Source organism: Cyprinus carpio, chromosome B17, assembly GCF_018340385.1.
Source record: "Cyprinus carpio isolate SPL01 chromosome B17, ASM1834038v1, whole genome shotgun sequence".
Lineage (NCBI taxonomy): Eukaryota > Metazoa > Chordata > Actinopteri > Cypriniformes > Cyprinidae > Cyprinus > Cyprinus carpio.
The window spans coordinates 18,825,547-18,843,811 of NC_056613.1; the positions used below are offsets into that span (position 1 = coordinate 18,825,547).

General features: G+C 34.7%; 2 protein-coding genes across 13 annotated transcripts in view; both read right to left on the minus strand.

Annotated features, from left to right (window-relative positions):
- dnmt3ab (DNA (cytosine-5-)-methyltransferase 3 alpha b) overlaps positions 1–4,934 on the minus strand; it is a 54,192-nt gene extending 49,258 nt beyond the window's left edge. For 4 of the 9 annotated variants that reach the window (XM_042742642.1, XM_042742644.1, XM_042742643.1 and 1 more), the window contains exons 1-2: positions 4,520–4,933; positions 2,422–2,608 (exon numbers count right to left, since the gene is read on the minus strand). In XM_042742642.1, the coding sequence (XP_042598576.1) occupies positions 2,422–2,499 (78 nt within the window). In that variant the 5' untranslated portion in view covers positions 2,500–2,608; positions 4,520–4,933. Of the gene's footprint in view, positions 1–2,421; positions 2,609–4,519 lie in introns of all 9 variants that reach the window. The other 5 variants (XM_042742646.1, XM_042742645.1, XM_042742641.1 and 2 more) reach the window with 4 other exon arrangements.
- A 3,071-nt stretch (positions 4,935–8,005) lies between these two features.
- LOC109061157 (dystrobrevin beta-like) overlaps positions 8,006–18,265 on the minus strand; it is a 41,605-nt gene continuing 31,345 nt past the window's right edge. For 3 of the 4 annotated variants that reach the window (XM_042742650.1, XM_042742649.1, XM_042742652.1), the window contains 9 exons: positions 17,354–17,444; positions 16,999–17,084; positions 16,136–16,249; positions 15,229–15,325; positions 15,035–15,055; positions 13,501–13,660; positions 12,264–12,353; positions 12,128–12,181; positions 8,006–11,417 (listed from right to left, as the gene is read on the minus strand). In XM_042742650.1, the coding sequence (XP_042598584.1) occupies positions 11,368–11,417; positions 12,128–12,181; positions 12,264–12,353; positions 13,501–13,660; positions 15,035–15,055; positions 15,229–15,325; positions 16,136–16,249; positions 16,999–17,084; positions 17,354–17,444 (763 nt within the window). In that variant the 3' untranslated portion in view covers positions 8,006–11,367. Of the gene's footprint in view, positions 11,418–11,513; positions 11,548–12,127; positions 12,182–12,263; positions 12,354–13,500; positions 13,661–15,034; positions 15,056–15,228; positions 15,326–16,135; positions 16,250–16,998; positions 17,085–17,353; positions 17,445–18,265 lie in introns of all 4 variants that reach the window. The other variant, XM_042742651.1, reaches the window with a different exon arrangement.

An 18,265-nucleotide genomic window follows, 5' to 3' on the forward strand; every position in this document is an offset into this window, starting at 1 on the left:
TGGTTAATGTAATCTAGCGAATTCCAAAATCTAATAAATCTCTGTAATGTTGTAATGTCTCAATTCCCTTAAAATGACTGATTTTAACAATAAAATTAGTTGTTTATTTTTAATTCAAAAAAAAAAAACAGAATATAATAATATCTACTAATCATCAATCATCAACAACAACAAAATAATCATCATATCATCATTATACGACAGAAAATTTAAAGTTTTTACAATGTGTATTCTCAACCTTTACACACTAAAACATTCCAGTACAGACACCAAGTGCGAGAACTTTAAATATCACTCTATCTTTCACGTCAAGGTTATTTAGCTAATGAGAAAAGCCAGTGTTTGAATGGCATCGTCTTTTTAGCCGAGCTTAAGTGTGGGGTGATACAGCCGTGGAGAGATCCCGAACTCTCTGGGCTCTCTCCTGACACACTTACAAAGACATTCAGTGGTTCATTCTCTCCCCTCATTCACTTTCTCTTTGTTTAACACAACTGTGTCTTCCCTCCTCAACAATAGCCACTCTTCGTCCAGCCAAGCACCCTAGGGTGGCCAGGAGAGAAAAGATGATCCTAATGTAGCTGCTGCAGCAGCTTCAGGGCTGGGATGAATCAAACCACCGGCTCTAAATCAGAATGCTAATAAGGATGCTGTCCCCGTCTGCCATGACTACTGAGAAGTCCAGCATGGCCGAAAGATGGCGTGACACCACTGAAATTTCTTATTGGTAATGCATAATGACGCTGATGTAAAGCAGAGTACAAATAGCATCTCAAGTTACCTAAAAATGTACAATTAAATTCAAATCAAGTTTTTTTTCCATGTAAATATATTAAAATATATTTAGATTTAAAATATGATGCATATTTATATACTATTATATTTTTTAAATATATCTATTTATTTAAAATCAGAGTTCTGGAGAGTTTTTTCCTGTGACGGTCTTTCCGCATATTGTATGACTAAATAAACACTCACACAATGTTCTCATTATGATACAAATAAACAAACAAAATGTTTTTAAACAAACAAAAAACAAAGGGTGTGCGCAGAAATCGACGTTGCCTTGTGTGAACTCAGTAACACCGTCTACGTCTTTGCTCTATTTCTGTCGGCAGCCGGTTATTTAAGGCATGAACTGTTGCCAAGCAACAGGACTACGAGCGTAGCGCGGGTCCATGGGTGCAGGGGTGGGGAAGAATGAATTCCCCTGTAAATCAGGCAAACGGCAACCTCTCCCACACAAGCCAACACCCACGTCACTAAACGCTCGTACGAAACAGAGCAGACACTATCTCTGATAACAATTCACTCATGTTTACTAATTATGTTCTCTCTACGCTGACACTCGATAGCCCCGCAAGTCACTGCCGTGGAAATGAATCATGTCAAATTAAAATTATATACTGAATGAAATATTGTAGTGATGGATTTGAGGGGAGAGTTAAAGGGACAGTTCACCTAAAAATGTTATTCCGTGGAACATGAAAGAAGATGTTTCGAGAAATTTTGGAAGCCGGCAAAACTGCTTGGTTCTTAAAAATATTTTCTTTTAATGTCCCGCAGAAGAATAAAGTCATAGCTACATGTTTGGAACGACATGAGGGTGAGTAAATAACAGAATTGTCATTTTTTGGTGAGCTATCCCTTTAATTGGGACATGAAACATGTCAGGTATCTGAAAAATGGAAATGCATAAAAAGACATTACGCAAGAAAATGAATGAATATGAGTTCTTCTGGAAAACAAACACTTTTAAATGTAATCCATGGGGTTTTTATATGTGACCTCTTCAGCAAAGGAGCCGAAACCATTAATAAATGAAGTCACCTCAACTTTAAAAAATGTAACTTTGCCCCGTTTCTTTATTTGCACTATAATAATTAAAGAGATTTGTTTTGGTTGTCCATTGGATTATAATTAAATAGAATATTACATAGTATTAATAAACAGACATTTTGAGTGTTTCTACATGATGTTGCAGCTCTTAGGTTGGATGATCTCAGAAAATTCAGAGTTGTAATTATGAGTTCTACGAGGATGTAAAGGACATTTTACAAGCCAGAAACTCATAATTATGGTAATTCCAACATGCCGTGAACAAACCCTTTTGCTAGTTAATATTAAAATGCCAAAATCATTCATATTAATTTAAGGATTCCATGTCGCATGAAGCTTTATAAGATGTCACCACCACTTTTCAAATCACTGCAACGACCATTTTCATCAGTATTATGCATAAATATAGCAAAATATAGCAAAGGTTTCAGTTAAAAGACACATTGCCATTTTATTTTCAAAGCTAAAGAGCATTTATAAAGTTCTAGTCGCTGCATATACAAAGTTATATGCGTAGGCTAATTTCAGGCAGTACACAATAGACCGAACATAAAAATGTCCAGGGACTCATTAACCTCTTACCATTTGATTTCCGTTCGTGTCACAGTTGAAGTCGGCGCTCTTGAATGCGGCGGCGGTGGTGACTGTATTGGACGGCATCGCCAAATGAGTGACTGTTGAACACAATGCAAAAGTCGAAAAAGATCAAAACAAAAATAAAAGAACGAAAAAGGGGGTAAAAATGATGACCCTCCTTCTTTAGGATCCCCTGTGAAAAGGAACACCATAATCAGAAGAAGCAGCACTCGAACACAACATTGAGAATAAAAAGACACATCCAGAAGATTAGAATAATACAATCATTTGTTAATAATAATAAGTTGCCTTTAAATAAGTGACAAACTTATATTAGCAACTGGACTTCTTAATGTCCGTTAAGTAATTAAAACATTGGTGTGTATGCAAATATTAGGTGTCACATTCAGATTGTGAATGAGAACTCAACTTTAATTACAGTACATGTGATTTTTCAGTCTAATACACCAGAAAATAAGGTATTGATGAGTTGACTCAAAATGTACGCATTCTACAACTGCTGCATGAAAATCCTTCTCTGGGGTGAAATATGAACTCTTCGCTTTATGGCATTTCCTATTTTCTTCCTCAGAGCAGTTTTAAAGGGATCTGTACATTTTATTCTTCACTCCCATGTATGTGTGCTTCAGTGTGCTTTTTCTTTACAAGTAGGACACCAAAGTCCCATGAAATTAGATTTGGAGGTCAATAAATTAGGCGAGTCTATCATTAAAGGAGTAGTTCACCCAAAAATTAATACTCTTTGCTTACTGTAATGTCATTCCAAACTCACACCATTTCCTTTCTTCCAGTGGAAAACAAAAGAAGAGGTTTAGCAGAATGTCCATGCTGCTCTTTTCCAGACAATGAAAGTAAATGGTGACCAGGGGCTGTAAAAGCTCCAAAAATGACAAGAAGCATCATAAAAGTCATCTAAATGATTTGTGCGCTACATCCAAGATTATGGTAACTTTCTTTGTGAACCAAACCAAAATTTAAACTGTTGACTCTGAAATCTCAATCATGTAAACATATTTATTAAAAAATGACATATTATGTCAAACATCACTGGACCTTATACCTCTTGTAAACAATTAAGACACATAAAATTTAATTATGTATGCGATTTCAAAATACAATCGTCTGTTCCTTCAAACTTATATGGCTTCAGAAGACTTTAAATAGTGCCACTGGCATGATAAGCTGTGAAAGATAAGAGGGTGAGTTTAATTTCTGGGTGAACTATCCCTAACTTTAACCAATATATATAACCAATATATATATAAATATATATTTTTTTTTTCTTTTTTTTTTTTTAAATCACAGTAGCAACCATACAGTAGTTTCTGCCCACAGTGACTAAAATAAGGTAACATGATATTGCTATTTTTATTAAAACGGAGGAAAACTCTTGAAACTGGACATCCCATATTAATTTATTGTTATTTCACAGTTCTAACAATAATTGTAACTATGGTATTTTAGTAAACTCTGGTACAGTACATAAATACAAGGGTAATGGCCAGAGTCATTAATATTCAATAACCGGTGAGATGTGTCACAGGTATCCAATCACAAGGTGTTAATTGATCACGTGCCTATCATAGTCTGTAACTGCATAAAAGCTCTTTTAATCATCCGCCTACTCGGATTATTCGGCCTTTATAACTGACAGTCATTTCCAACAGGCCAAGGCAGCTTAAACCTGACCCTTTCAAACCTAGGTGAGCTGCCTACATAGACAGCAATTTTGGGCACCCTCAGCGTGTCTTTTGGCATTTTTGAGCATCATAAGCTCTTGTGGAACAGAATGATTATCAAAAAGCTGTCTAGGTAGGCAGCTCGTTAGGTTTTGAAACACAGCCATTGTTTCTCGACTCGAGTGGACTGAAGCTTTGCTCGCGAGGAGCTATAAATCAACGGTCATCAAGTTCAAGAGCATATCGCGGTGTATTAAGTCGCACATCTGTAAGAGCAGGAAAAACCTCTGGGCACATCGAGCCGCCCCCCTCCGTATCGCCCCGAAAAACGGCCAGCCCCACGGCGGAGACTTATTTCGATGGCGGCTTTAGGTTCTAGACAAGTGGATCGCAGTGTTAATTACCCGCTTCGCCAAGTTCCAGGCCTGACCCCTTTTTTGTTTTCGCTGACTCCCGGATCCTCCTTCTGCTTCGCTCTCCCCGTCCTCCACCACCTCCCCAGCCGGCCAGCTCTCTTCCAGATGCTCCGCTCTCACTGACTGCAGAGGCCGCTCCGACAGCAGCTCCGCGCGCGGGTCCTAGAGACAGCCGCTTACGGGGACAGGGTTTGCTTGACAGAGAGAGACACCCTCATGATCCAAGTCTTCCTTAAAATCGGCATGAAATCATCATCTGTTTTTTTAAATGCATGTTGTAGATCTTATTGCGAACGATTTAGCTTTGTATGTTTTGATTACTGATTAATTTATTTTCAATTCTATCAAAATGTCAGAATTGGACCTTCCAGTGAAAGTGTCTGTCTCTTCTCTGGAGATGTAGGCAGGACTTCCCCAATCATATAGTCCGCTTATTTAAACCACGCCCCTGCAAATCAGCCTAAAATTTTTACAGCAACGCCCACATGTCAACATCCAATCAAGTCCGGCCCCCATTTTTTTTTTTGTTTTCAATAATTTGTTAAGGTGTTCAGTAATTCGTAATTATGAGATTCCAACTTGTAAAAAACACTCACATCCTCGTACTCGTAGAACTCACTGCGTTCACGCCGTATACTAGTTATTGTAAATACGACATACCAACTTGAAAAAAGCGTTCACGTCCTTGTAGAACTCGTAATTACAACTTGTGAACTGGGAGTTTTCTGAGAGCTACGGCTTGTACCACTTGACCGTTGCACCTCACACGGAACCAGAGAAAAATGGCGGCACTTCCAGTAGTAAAATATAATTAAGCAGTTATTTCATAATATTTCTTTTGTAACATTCTCAAGTGAACGTCAAGTGTTGTCATCTCGGAATTACGCTAATTATGATATGGCGTGAACTTTGCATTAATTACCGTAATTCTGAAATTGCGGTATTCTACAGTCTTTGTTGTTGCATGGATAGCCTAGATATCTAACTTTGTGCTGCATGTCTTTCATTTATATTCACATTACTTTTGTATGAAGACATCTACATTGGCAATTACACAAATTTTAAAACATAAATATTACAAAATAACTGCTTAATTAAATATTACTACTGTAAGCGCCACAATTTTTCTCTGGTTCCGAGTGAGATGCAGCAGTCACGTGGTACAAGCCGTAGTCTTTAGAAAGCTCCCATTTTACAAGTTGTAATTACGAGTTCTATGAGGATGTGAACACTTTTTTTCAAGTTGGTATCTCATAATTACAATACGGCAATACTAAATAAACTTGGATTTATAGCTGTGGTCTATGTCACTAATTCCAATTCATTGCGACTTTGACTTTTTGGAGGCTACTGTCATAAACAGTATGTTCATACATCAACAGAATGTGTTCGGAGTTTTTTACATGTCCACACAGTAAAGTTTTATTAGAGACGAATTGAAGGCGTCACTTCGGAACCCTGGAATAACATGTGAGAATAAAATAAATAAATAAAAGACATTATGCCCCCCCTCCCCATTTTAATTTAGTTAAACTGTGTCCATTTAACTAAGAGCACATATTAATAAATTGGGGGAACAAATTGGTACAATGTGGCCACAATTTAAAGATGAGGGAACTAATTATTAAATCTAGGGAATTCATTAATAAATTGTGGGGGCCCGTATATCATCTCATTTACACATTAGCTGGAATATGCCTGAAAAAAATGGTTTAGCTTGATTTGAGCTTAAAAAAAAAAATGTTTTTATAGATGTAGCAGCTGTACTTGCATAACTACTGTAGCTGCTACAGGGCATTAGTTTTAAGTGCATAGACTTGCCTTAAAAGTGATTTATAAGGTCTGTTATTAAACAGAGTCCCTTGAAATTTCAGGACGTTTATTTTTTTTTTAGTAAACCTGAGTGAACTCAACCATACTAGATGATATACAGATGCATCTCAATAAATTATAAAGTTGTGGAAAAGTTCATTTATTTCAGTAATTTAACTCAAATTGTGAAACTCGTGTATTAAATAAATTCAATGCACACAGACTGAAGTAGTTTTAAGTCTTTGGTTCTTTTAATTGTGATGACTTTGGCTTGATTTTTGCAATGTCATCTGCTGGTGTTGGTCCATTGTGTTTTTTGAAAACAAAAGTCACTGCACCCGTTTACCAAGAAATTTTGGCGCACTTCATGCTTCCTTCTGCTGACCAGCTTTTTGAAAATGCTGATTTCATTTTCCAGCAGGATTTGGCACCTGCCCACACTGCCAAAAGCACCAAAAGTTGGTTAAATGACCATGGTGTTGGTGTGCTTGACTGCCAGCAAACTCACCAGACCTGAACCCCAGAGAGAATCTGTGGGGTATTGTCAAGAGGAAAATGAGAAACAAGAGACCAAAAAATGCAGATGAGCCGAAGGCCACTGTCAAAGAAACCTGGGCTTCCATACCACCTCAGCAGTGCCACAAACTGATCACCTCCATGCCACGCCGAATTGAGGCAGAAATTAAAGCAAAAGGAGCCCCTACCAAGTATTGAGTACATGTACAGTAAATGAACATACTTTCCAGAAGGCCAACAATTCACTAAAAATGTTTTTTTTATTGGTCTTATGAAGTATTCTAATTTGTTGAGATGTGAGCCAAAATCATCACAATTAAAAGAACCAAAGACTTAAACTACTTCGGTCTGTGTGCATTGAATTTATTTAATACACGAGTTTCACAATTTGAGTTGAATTACTGAAATGAATTAACTTTTCCACGACATTCTAATTTATTGAGATGCACCTGTAGTTCACCCAGTATGAAAACATGACAAACATGAGACAGTTTAAGGGATAGTTCACCCAAAAATGAAAGTTCTGTCATCATTTACTCACTCCCAAGTTATTTCAAACCTATGTTAATTTCTTTCTTTTGTTGAACAAAAATTTGATAAAAGTAGTCATTGCCATGGAAGTCAATGACTGCTGTCAACTGTTTTGTTAAAACATTCTTCAAAATATTATATTTTGTGTCCAACAGAAGAAAGAAACTCATTCAGGTTTGGAACAACTTGAGAGTGAGTAAATGATGACAGAATTTAAATTTTTGTGTGGAACCGTCCCTTTAAACTGTCTCATGTTTGTCATGTTTTCATATTGGGTTCAAAAAAACTGCTTTAGTTGCATCTTTTTTGCACACAATACAAGTGATTCTGTCTAAATTTGACTTCTGTGCTGCACTATAAAGACAGCAAGTCATATTGACTTGGAATGACATGAGATTAAGGAGTTAGGAAAGGTACAATTTTCAGGGTTGTCCATGGCATAACGGTAAATAATCTGTAACTCAATCAGGGCCGCTGCTTAAATTCACATTTAAATTTTATGGGTGGCCCCGCCATCACAGGATCCACTTGACGACAGATCTGAACTCAATCCTATGGCGCTATGATATATTATTCTGTGGACACACACACACAAACACTCAATGTCCTTTGAAGTTTTTTCAGATATTTTACACTTTAATAGTATACAAAAAGACATAGGGGTGATGTAAACACAAATATGGACGTAAACCATTGCAATCAATGATTGTATACAGCAGCAAAACCACCAAATGAAATAATAAAACAGTGTTTGTAGCTTCAGCTGACAGTTTGGAATCTTAAAACAATAAAATCACGAGTTGCCAAAGAAATGAAAACCTGATGTTGCGGATTTCGTTTTTGAAATATTGTTTCGTCTAACTTTGATAACATAGGAGGTCCTCCGTTGGAGGCCCATCTGTAACATATAAATTCGCAATGATGCTTGCAATTGATTTCAAGCAGGGTTCCTTCCGCTTAAACTGTATTGTGTTTCAACCATTTAAGGCACCCCGTTATTAGTTACCCTCTCGGTGGACTGCTTCGGTAAATTCATAATCAATAAATTGTGGTTTAACACGCACAAATACACAGAACAAATACCTAAAGGACGCACTACAGGTCGGCAAACAGTTTGGCACAACTTTTAAAGGCAGAACAATATTTTTTTCCAAAGATCACAGATAAATAATGACTGCATTCCGACTAAGTCACATAATAAAACTCCTATCTAAGGGCTGACTTGCACATGTGCAGAATATTTTATTTTATACAGCACTTTATACAGTACATCTAGGCACACACCTACATCAGAAGATTGCATTCATATTTGTAGCAAATGCTGGAACATAATCAAACTTTCAAACTTGCCCTCTGAGAGTATTTCGTACGTTGTCATACAAGCTTAAACAATAACAATAAATTCCCAACTACATTGTATATTCCTTTCTTTGAAACACAGAACAAGCATTATGATATGCAAAATCTGATTTGAAAACGCAAATATATATGATTGCACTCACTATAACAAAAGCAACACTTTTTCCAGTGTAAGTGAGACCTCACTGTTCATATTAGCCATTTAAAAGACTTCCTTATGCAGAATTACAAGCATTTTAGAAAAGTAATAAACCGTGAATGAATCATTTCATCTAATGACCCTCATAAATGTCAAAGAATCTTAATATTCTACACCAAGACTCACTTTAAACTGTTGCTAAGTGGATTTATCTAATTTAACATTCAAATGTTAGCAGTCATAAACAAAATGTTTTTTAAAAAATGGTTATTATTTCTTATTTGAAACCAAACTAATAAAGAACAAATCACAAGTATAACACAATTACATACTTATAATAATTAGATAAATGTAATTATTGAACCTGAATTCCTTCTGATTCAAGTACAGTAAGTCAAACTCTCTTCCTCACGACAATAAAGCTTCAGACGCTAAGCACAGGTCAGACATGTCTTCTTCCTAACACACTATGGAAGCCATTTATGTCACATAAGAAAGAAAAATTCTGCTTTTATGAATCATAATTATAACATTAAAAACCGAAATTATGATAAATTAAGTCATAATTATGAGATTATTCAAAATCATTTAAAAAGCTGAAATTTTGAGATAAAAAGGCAAACTTTTGTCAGTCATGACTTTTTCTAATATTTTTCTATAATTTTGGCTGTCATAACTGTAACGTGTTATCTCATAATTATGACAGTATGTCACAATTTAGACTTTTTGTCAGTTTAAGTCACATAACGTTGATTTTTATCTCATACTTTCAACTTTTATCTTATATTTATGACTTAGTATGTCAATTTCAAATTGTAAGTCAAACTTTCAACTTTTTATGTCATAATGTTTTTTATGTTTGAATTTTTTTGTGCTTTTATTATTTTTATGCTTTCATGACAATTTTGATTTTAAATCTCAGTTTTGACTTGTCATAATTATAATTTATCTTATAATTTCAAATTTTGTCATAGTTATGAATTTAATTTCATAATTATGTCTTTTTATCTTATATTTAAGACTTACTATGTCATACTTTCAAATTTTTTCAAACTTTCAACTCTTTTTATGTTACAGTTATATTATTCAGGTTAGAATTATTTGTATTATTTTTCATGCTTTTATGGCATAATTGAATGACAAGATTTTTTATCTCAATGTTGAATTGTCATAATTATAATTTAGCTCATAATTTATATTTTTTGTCATAATTATGACTGTTATCTCATCATTTTGACTATTTATGGCATAGTTTTGACTGTTTGTCATAATTAAAAATTGTTATGTCATAATACATAATCGTAATAAATTACGAATTACAAAAAAAAATTTTCTTATGTGGCAGAGATGGGCTTCCATACAACGATCCTGTTTTCCACACTCCATAAAGTTCCATAAAGTTTTTATGACCTGTGCTAATCTTTGACATTTGACCTTTGTGGTGTCAAAGTAAATTCCACCCATTTGTTCACAAGCGTTGTTCACAAGCGTTCCTCTCTCAACAGTCCCTGAGCACTGGTTTCATTTATTTTACACGAGTATACACAATAACTGAACTCAATAAAGCTTTTGAAGTAACTTTTACAGAGACGTGTGCACTCAAAGATGGCTGGCTAAGCTGGTTTATGGATATACGGAACATACATCCGTATTCCATTAAAGTACCTTTAAGCGCTCCAAAAATACAGAGAGATACATATGCGATACTCTAAATTAAGAGGCAATACCTAAGCGCTAAAACAACGGCCACAACGACGGGCTTAACTTAACACAGTAGCGGAAATCCCAGACAAACGGCGAGCTCTACGAGACGTCCCTGATATATGGTGGTTGGGATGCATGTGATGCAGAAGCAGCAGTTTGTTGATCAGAAGACTACAAGGAGCGACGGAGCAGGCATCACTCGAGTCGGTCGGAATAAATGTCACATGCAGAGCAAATACAAGCCCTCTCCATCTATCCAGTAGAGCCACTCCATGCATTAAAACACAAAAAAATCATCACGAGTTATACAAAAAAGCTTCCTGTGTGGGGAACATCTGGAAAAATAGCTACAGCATAGATCGATTTGAGTGACGTCATGAAGATGCACAGTGCGTTCGTTTCAGAGAGTAGTAATCACAAAGTCATAAAGGTTTTTTTAAGAAAGCACAAACAAGCCATTCTCATGGGTAACATGATACTGTAACAATGGGTTTATACAGATAGACATAGAGCTATATTTATATATATATATATATATATATATATATATATATATATATATATATATATAATATATATATATATATATCTATATATATAATATATATATATATATGTATATATATTTATATACTTCCTAATAAGTACAACTTGCTCTGTGCAAGGTGTGATGAAGAGTTTGTTTCACATAGTGAAACCCAGTTGGGGAAGAGCATGCATTTGTCAATGTGCGAATGCCAGAGAGCTTTTGATGTTGCTGGTTCTTTCCTGGGGCTTAGAATGAAGGGGTGGAGTGCCTTTTCCCAGAATGCTTCAGCGATGACACTGGACAAAACACAAATTTAAGGTTAGGGGGTCATAACGGCATAATTAACTTTGGCTTTAAGGGCAGGACTAGACAATGTACTCATTTATACTTACATGAAATATTCTATATTCTTTTACTCTGACTCAGCTAGAAGAAAGAAAAGAGGCCTCAATCAAACTGAGAAACTATGGTCAACTAATGACTACATTCTATAGGCTGGTAACTGTGGAAGTTTAATATCTTGAAATAATTAGGGATGCACCGATATTACATTTCCAATAATCTGATCATTATTGTCATGCTATGTCCAAGAACCAATAAATTAAGATTTATACTACTTATACTACTATATAAATAAATAATAATAATAAAAAAATAAACTGCTAAAAGTGAATTTAGGCATCACATTATAATGTACAGTATGAAAATGGATATTCATTTTGCTGAAGATTAACAGTGTGTTATTGTTTTTAAAGATTTTGGTTTTAAAAGACTTTAAATGAGCATAGATGACAACAAATTATATAAATATATATTCAAATTTTGGCCAATAACTCATACAGTACCATGCAATATCATGCATCCTTATATATAAAAGCTTGGATGCTTAATAAAAGGGAAATGGACTTTGGGCCTTTACTGTTTTAATTATTACATGAGTTGTCATTCTGAGAGAACAGAAATAAGAAATAAGGGTAAAAGGGCAAGAAAAGCCTGTGGTACTCACCCTTCTCTCTTCCATTTCGCATGTTACACTCTTCTTCCTCCAAACCGTCATCCACTGCAAAATTTACAAACATTAAAATTACCACTCAAATCACGAAGTGGGTACTTAGAGGAGAGAAGTGAGTGTACAAGAGTACCTGAGTGAAGTTCTTTCACCAGTGATGACATAGTGTTTGTGATGGAGTCTGCAGCCACTAAAAGATCATTACGGAGATTTCTTGGTACACCTGGATGAAAGAGGAGCATTTACAGATCACAATATCCAGAGCTATAATATATCAATCCAAAATTAATTTTGCGACTTAAATTTCAGTCTGATCCTCACTCAGAGCTATCATATGGTATTAGATGTCTTAGAACGGGGTGTCAAACTCAGTTCCTGGAGGGCCGGAGCCCTGCAGAGTTTAGATTCAACCCTAACTGAAACACACCTGATCCAACTAATCAAGTCCTTCAGGCTTATTTGAAAGCTACATGGTTTAGTGTTGGAGCAGTGTTGGAACAAAACTCTGCAAAGCTCCGGCCCTCCAGGAAATGAGTTTGACACCCCTGTCTTAGAATACTGTCAATAACAGTTGTATAGAGTACATTTATGGTATTTTGTAGTCCTAAAAGCCACAGTCTTTTTTATGGAAAACATTGGTTTGGACATTATTCCCCCAAACATCTTCTAATCCTCTTGTAAACTTGTTATGAATATCTTATAATCAATCATCTTCTAAGCGTGTTCTAAACATCTTCTAATGGTATTCAAAACATGTTCTACACATCTACTAAACATCATCTTATCATCTTCTAAACATCTTCTAAACACTTTCTAATCTTCTTCTAAACATCTTCTAATCATCTTCCAAATGTCTTCTAAACATGTTCTAAACATCTTTTAATCATATTGTAAGCATTTTCTAATCATCTTCCAAACATGTTCTAAACATTTTCTATACATCTTCTAACCATCTTTAAAAACATGTTATAACGATCTTTTATTCATCTTCTAAACATCTACTAAACATCTTCTAAACATTTTCTAATCTTTTTCTAAACATCTTCTAATCAGCTTCCAAACGTCTTCTAAACATATTAAAAACATCTTCTAAACATCTTCCAAACATCTTCTTAACATGTTCTAAACATCTTTTAATCAGATTGTAAACATTTTCTAATCATCTTCCAAACATGTTCTAAATATTTTCTATACATCTTCTAACCATATTTGAAAACATGTTCTAACGATCTTTTATTCATCTTCTAAACATCTACTAAACATCCAAACACTTTCTAATCTTCTTCTAAACATCTTCTAAACATCTTCCAAACATCTTCTAAACATCTCATGTGGATGATAATGTCAATGCAAAGCTTGACACTTCTCACCCTGAGAGAAGGCATCCAGGACGTCATCTCCGACCCCTGCCAGGCAGTCCTGTGGCGTGTGTGTGGGGGTTGAGCCTGCTGAGGTGGAGCGGATGGGCATAGGCATGGTGCAGCTGGCACTGTGGCTGGGAGATGAGTGGGGTGAACTCCCCGTCTGAGCCTGTAAGAGGAAGATGAGGAAGGAGAATGCAAAAATAACATTAGATATATAACAACCTGAATCTCCATTGGTCCCTCGCTCCCCACAAAACACTGATAAAAAGCTACTACTGCAGACACGCCTATACATATCTGATCTGTTTCTTTAGGTTGTAGTGAATACATCTTCGGCCTGAGAGCTCACTGAGCAGCATGCTAGTGCTATAAGAGGAGCAAAATGATGGTAGAAAAGAGCCGCACTGTCCCACAGATTGATGCTGGGCCCAGGGCCTGTGGCCCACTGCCAGGCAGCAGATGGCTGGCCAGACTGCAGTCATATTAGACGTGAGGTGCTTAGCCCTGATGAAAGGAGAGCAGGTCTCTGATATTTGGCAGGGATACATGTGGCTCGTGGTCCCTCCCTGGGTCACAGGAACAAAGCAGCGGGACTTGACTGGAAATGGGAGCTTCATGTCCTCGTTATGAGGAGCAGACGTGACAGAGATCACCCAGAGAGACAGTCTGCAATAAGCTCATGAGATGAACTCATGCTTTATTCTTTTAAGCAAATTTCATTTATCAGTCATTTTTAAAACATAGCAATTCTGTAAACATTTACTTATCATTACATCATTTCAAGCCTAAATGACTTTTTTGTGGAACACAATGGACTGATGCTCTGATGCAAAAATGACCAAAAGAGTAGGAATGCACCACTATTAAAATACATTAAGATACAGATCATTATTTTCAAGTCACAGCCAATGACTAATAAAGCAATTTTGTCTAAATAAATAAATAAAGCAAATATAGTGAATGTAGGCATTACAGTATTATAATGTACATAGACTTAAAACTGCATATACTTTTTTTGAGATTTGCTAAAGATTACATTACAAGATCAAATACAATCAAATATCTGTATTGAATTCTGAGTAAATATTTTGTATCAATTTAATTTCAGCAATTTTACATAGCCTACATATATCATGCACAAAATTAAAATGATCTTAAATTATTCATATTTTTAAAGATGTTATATGATGGCAGTCAAATGAGTCATGAACTAATTTCTTGTTTCCAGAGCTTGGTGGGAAAAAAATCCCATTCGTTATCATTGCATGGAAAAGAGCAGCCTGAACATTCTTTATAATATCTCATTTTATGTTCCACAGAAGAAAGAAAGTTAAGGTGAGTAAATAATGACAGAAGTTTTTATTTTTGTCAGCGATCCTCTCCATTTTTCAGCGTTATGCAACCCGTTAATCTTTTACCTGTCACTTTTTGGAAAATGGCTGTTTTGCCATATACAATACATATGTTAGTTCAAACTATTGCAGCTGTGACCCCGCATGTTTACTCTAGAATTGCAGAGCTGTATTAAAGAAACACTTACTCCCTGTTTCTGCTCTTCATCCTGTCAGCCAGAAGATGAGAGATGACAGTGAGTGAAAGCAGACACGTCAGAGAGACAGCGGTGGGAAAGAGAAGGGTGAAGAAAAAAAGAGAGACAAAAAGTGAGCAAGCAAATGAAGTTTTCATACATGCCGAGGGAAATAAAGCCAAATTGTTGTCCAACAAGTTTCGTACCTTCAGCAGCCTCATGAGACCTTCCAGCTGGACCATCAGTTCTCTCCTGCTCTCCTGCAGGGCCGACATGCGCCTCTCCAACTCGTCTTTTCTGTGCCTGAACAAAATTAATAAATGAATAAACATATGAATCATAAAAATCAATGACTGCCAAATATACGCGACTCAAAGGGCACATATGATGGAAAACAGGATTTTCTTTGCTCTTTTGAAATAAAAAGCTCCTTGTACTATGTTCATAATGCAAAGCTACCTCAACAACCCACTCATACAATTTATAAAAACTGAGTGGGAAAAATGGCTCATGCTATAATGGAATTGACTTCAGAACCAGGATATTTGCATATACCATTTTTAAAGATACGGTACCAAAAACAAAGCTTTTAGGGGTTAAAATGATGACGGCTAATGGTAAAATGTAAAACTAAATTATGAAATCTTGATTAACATTAAAAAATCATGACAAAAGTGTAGAATATGACCCCTTTCCACTCAAATCTTTCATTAAATACACAGTACTGCTCAGAATGCACATAATGTGACTAAATCTCCATGAAACTAAAACAAAGAGTGCAAAAACAGAACTTAATGGAAATGTGCTCATCTAATGAGACCAACGTATCATTAAGAAAGCTGATTTGGCTCCTACATGCCCTCTGGTGCCTATAAAAGGTACTCCGTCTAAATGACTAGAACAATGACTACAGGGAGTGAAATCCCACCCAGTCCATTTAAAACCTGTTATGCTCCTAACAACCTCAAACGGTGTGAAACGCTCTGGTTAACTGAAATTACGGCTAATTTAACGTTGAACACTTCCTCTTTACAACTCTGATTAATACTACATCTATTCTGTTGTTTTTTGTGCATGTGTGTATAAAGGCTGTGCGTGAATGTGTCTGTGTACCGCAGCAGTCGTAGCTCTGCCAGTAGAGTGGGGTTCTGCTGGGCTTTCTCTGGAGTGGGTTGAGAAGCCTGTTCATGTTCTAGACGGAGACGCTGGATTTCCTGCAGTATCTCCCTATATGCACCGAACACAGAAACCAACATGAACTTCACTGGCACCTATTGAAAGCACTCAATTGTAATGTAACACAGTCTCATTAATCACTCTAGTCTTTAAAAATAATATTAATAATAATAATAATAATTATTATTATTAATAAAACATTAAATGTTTAAATTAACAATATACTTTATAACTATACATAATAATAATAATAGACATTATTACTATAGTTGTTAAATCATTTAATTGATAATAATTGATATTTAATTTAAATATGTAATGTTTTTAATGATTAAGTAATTAAATATATTATTATTATTATCATCATCATCATTATAAAATTTGGTTAAATGTAATTAATACTGATTTTATTGTTTGAATATTCAAATATATTACAATAATAATAATAATAATTATATGATTTAATTAACTGTAATTAATAAGTGTAAATTGTAAATAATATTGAAATAAATTTTGTTTGAATAATTGAATGTATAACAATTATTATTAATATTATTATTATTATTACTGCTATTTCTGTATAATATAATTAACTCTTAATAATATTTAAATATTTAATTTAAATAATTAGTGTTTTTATCGGTTGAATAAGTAAATATATTACATGATTACAGCATTTCAATTATCATTATTCTTTTACGGGACAGTAAATATGAATACATAATGACTTATTTTCATTTAGCTTGAAGAAATGTAGTTGCATCGCAAAGCAAGAAACCTTTAACTGTTTAAAACCCCACCTGTTTTTATTCTCTAGTTCTGCGATGAGCTGCCTCTGTTGCTTATTAGCATCAAAGTTGAAACTCAGATCAGCTGGAGGGCATTGCTAAAAGACAAAATAATTAGTATTACTGATTATGCTCAAAACTAATTCGAAAGATGCCAATAAATGAACACAATAAAAAATATGCTGCCTAGTTACGGAGCATAAAATCCAGATGTACACAAATGAATATTATTAAACATGCTGTTGATTTTCAATAAATTCCACAGAGTAAAAAAGTGTCCTCTGAAAACGTCACCAACAAGGTGTTTTTACTTTCCATTGTAAAGTATAGGAGTGTGATTTGAGTGTGTTTGTGAACTTAGTCTCACAGTGGAGTTGCTGGCCTCTGCTGCCAGACGAGCAGCATACCGCGCGATAAGACGATGCTCTTCATCAAGTCTGCTGGGACTCTCAAGGGTGCTACAGTCCAGACAGAGAGAGAGAATAAGAAGAAATACATACAGCAGGAAGAACAGAGACAAAGAGAGGGATGGAGCGTGAGACGAATGATGGCAGATGTGAATTCCAGAAATCAACATGAGTAATGAAACATCTGAGATGATAGATGACCATCAGGAAACAGGTTTGGGGAAGATACTCTGAAACATGGCTGCTCAAGAAATAAGATAGTTATACTCATACTCATAGTTCAAAGCAGCTTAAGTACAGCCATCATACATAATTTCATTTATTTTAATACTATTATAATATAATATAATATAATATAATATAATATAATATAATATAATATAATATAATATAATATAATATAATATAATATAATATAATAATTAGCTACTCTGAAATCATGGCTTCCAAAGCTATAAGCTACTCATAATCTACAGTTTATGATATACATTTTAATATTAAAATAATATTATATTTTATCAGTCTAATCTCATCTCATCTAATATATTTTTATTCCAATTTTTTTAGTGAATTTTGAGTAAATATTTTGTAAATGTTTAATTTCTGCGATTTTACAGACATTTGTAATATAATATAATATAATATAATATAACATTATATACTATAATATGTTCCAATATTGTTATTTTGAATAAATATTTTTATTGTTCATTTAATTACAGCAATTTTATTGCTTACTTACTTTTCAAGATATATAATATATATATTTTTTCTATTTTTATTTTTTTTGAGTAAATATTGTTATAATATATAATATATAATTTCAAAATTGTTCAAGTGAATTTTGAGTAAATATTTTCTTTGAAATAAAT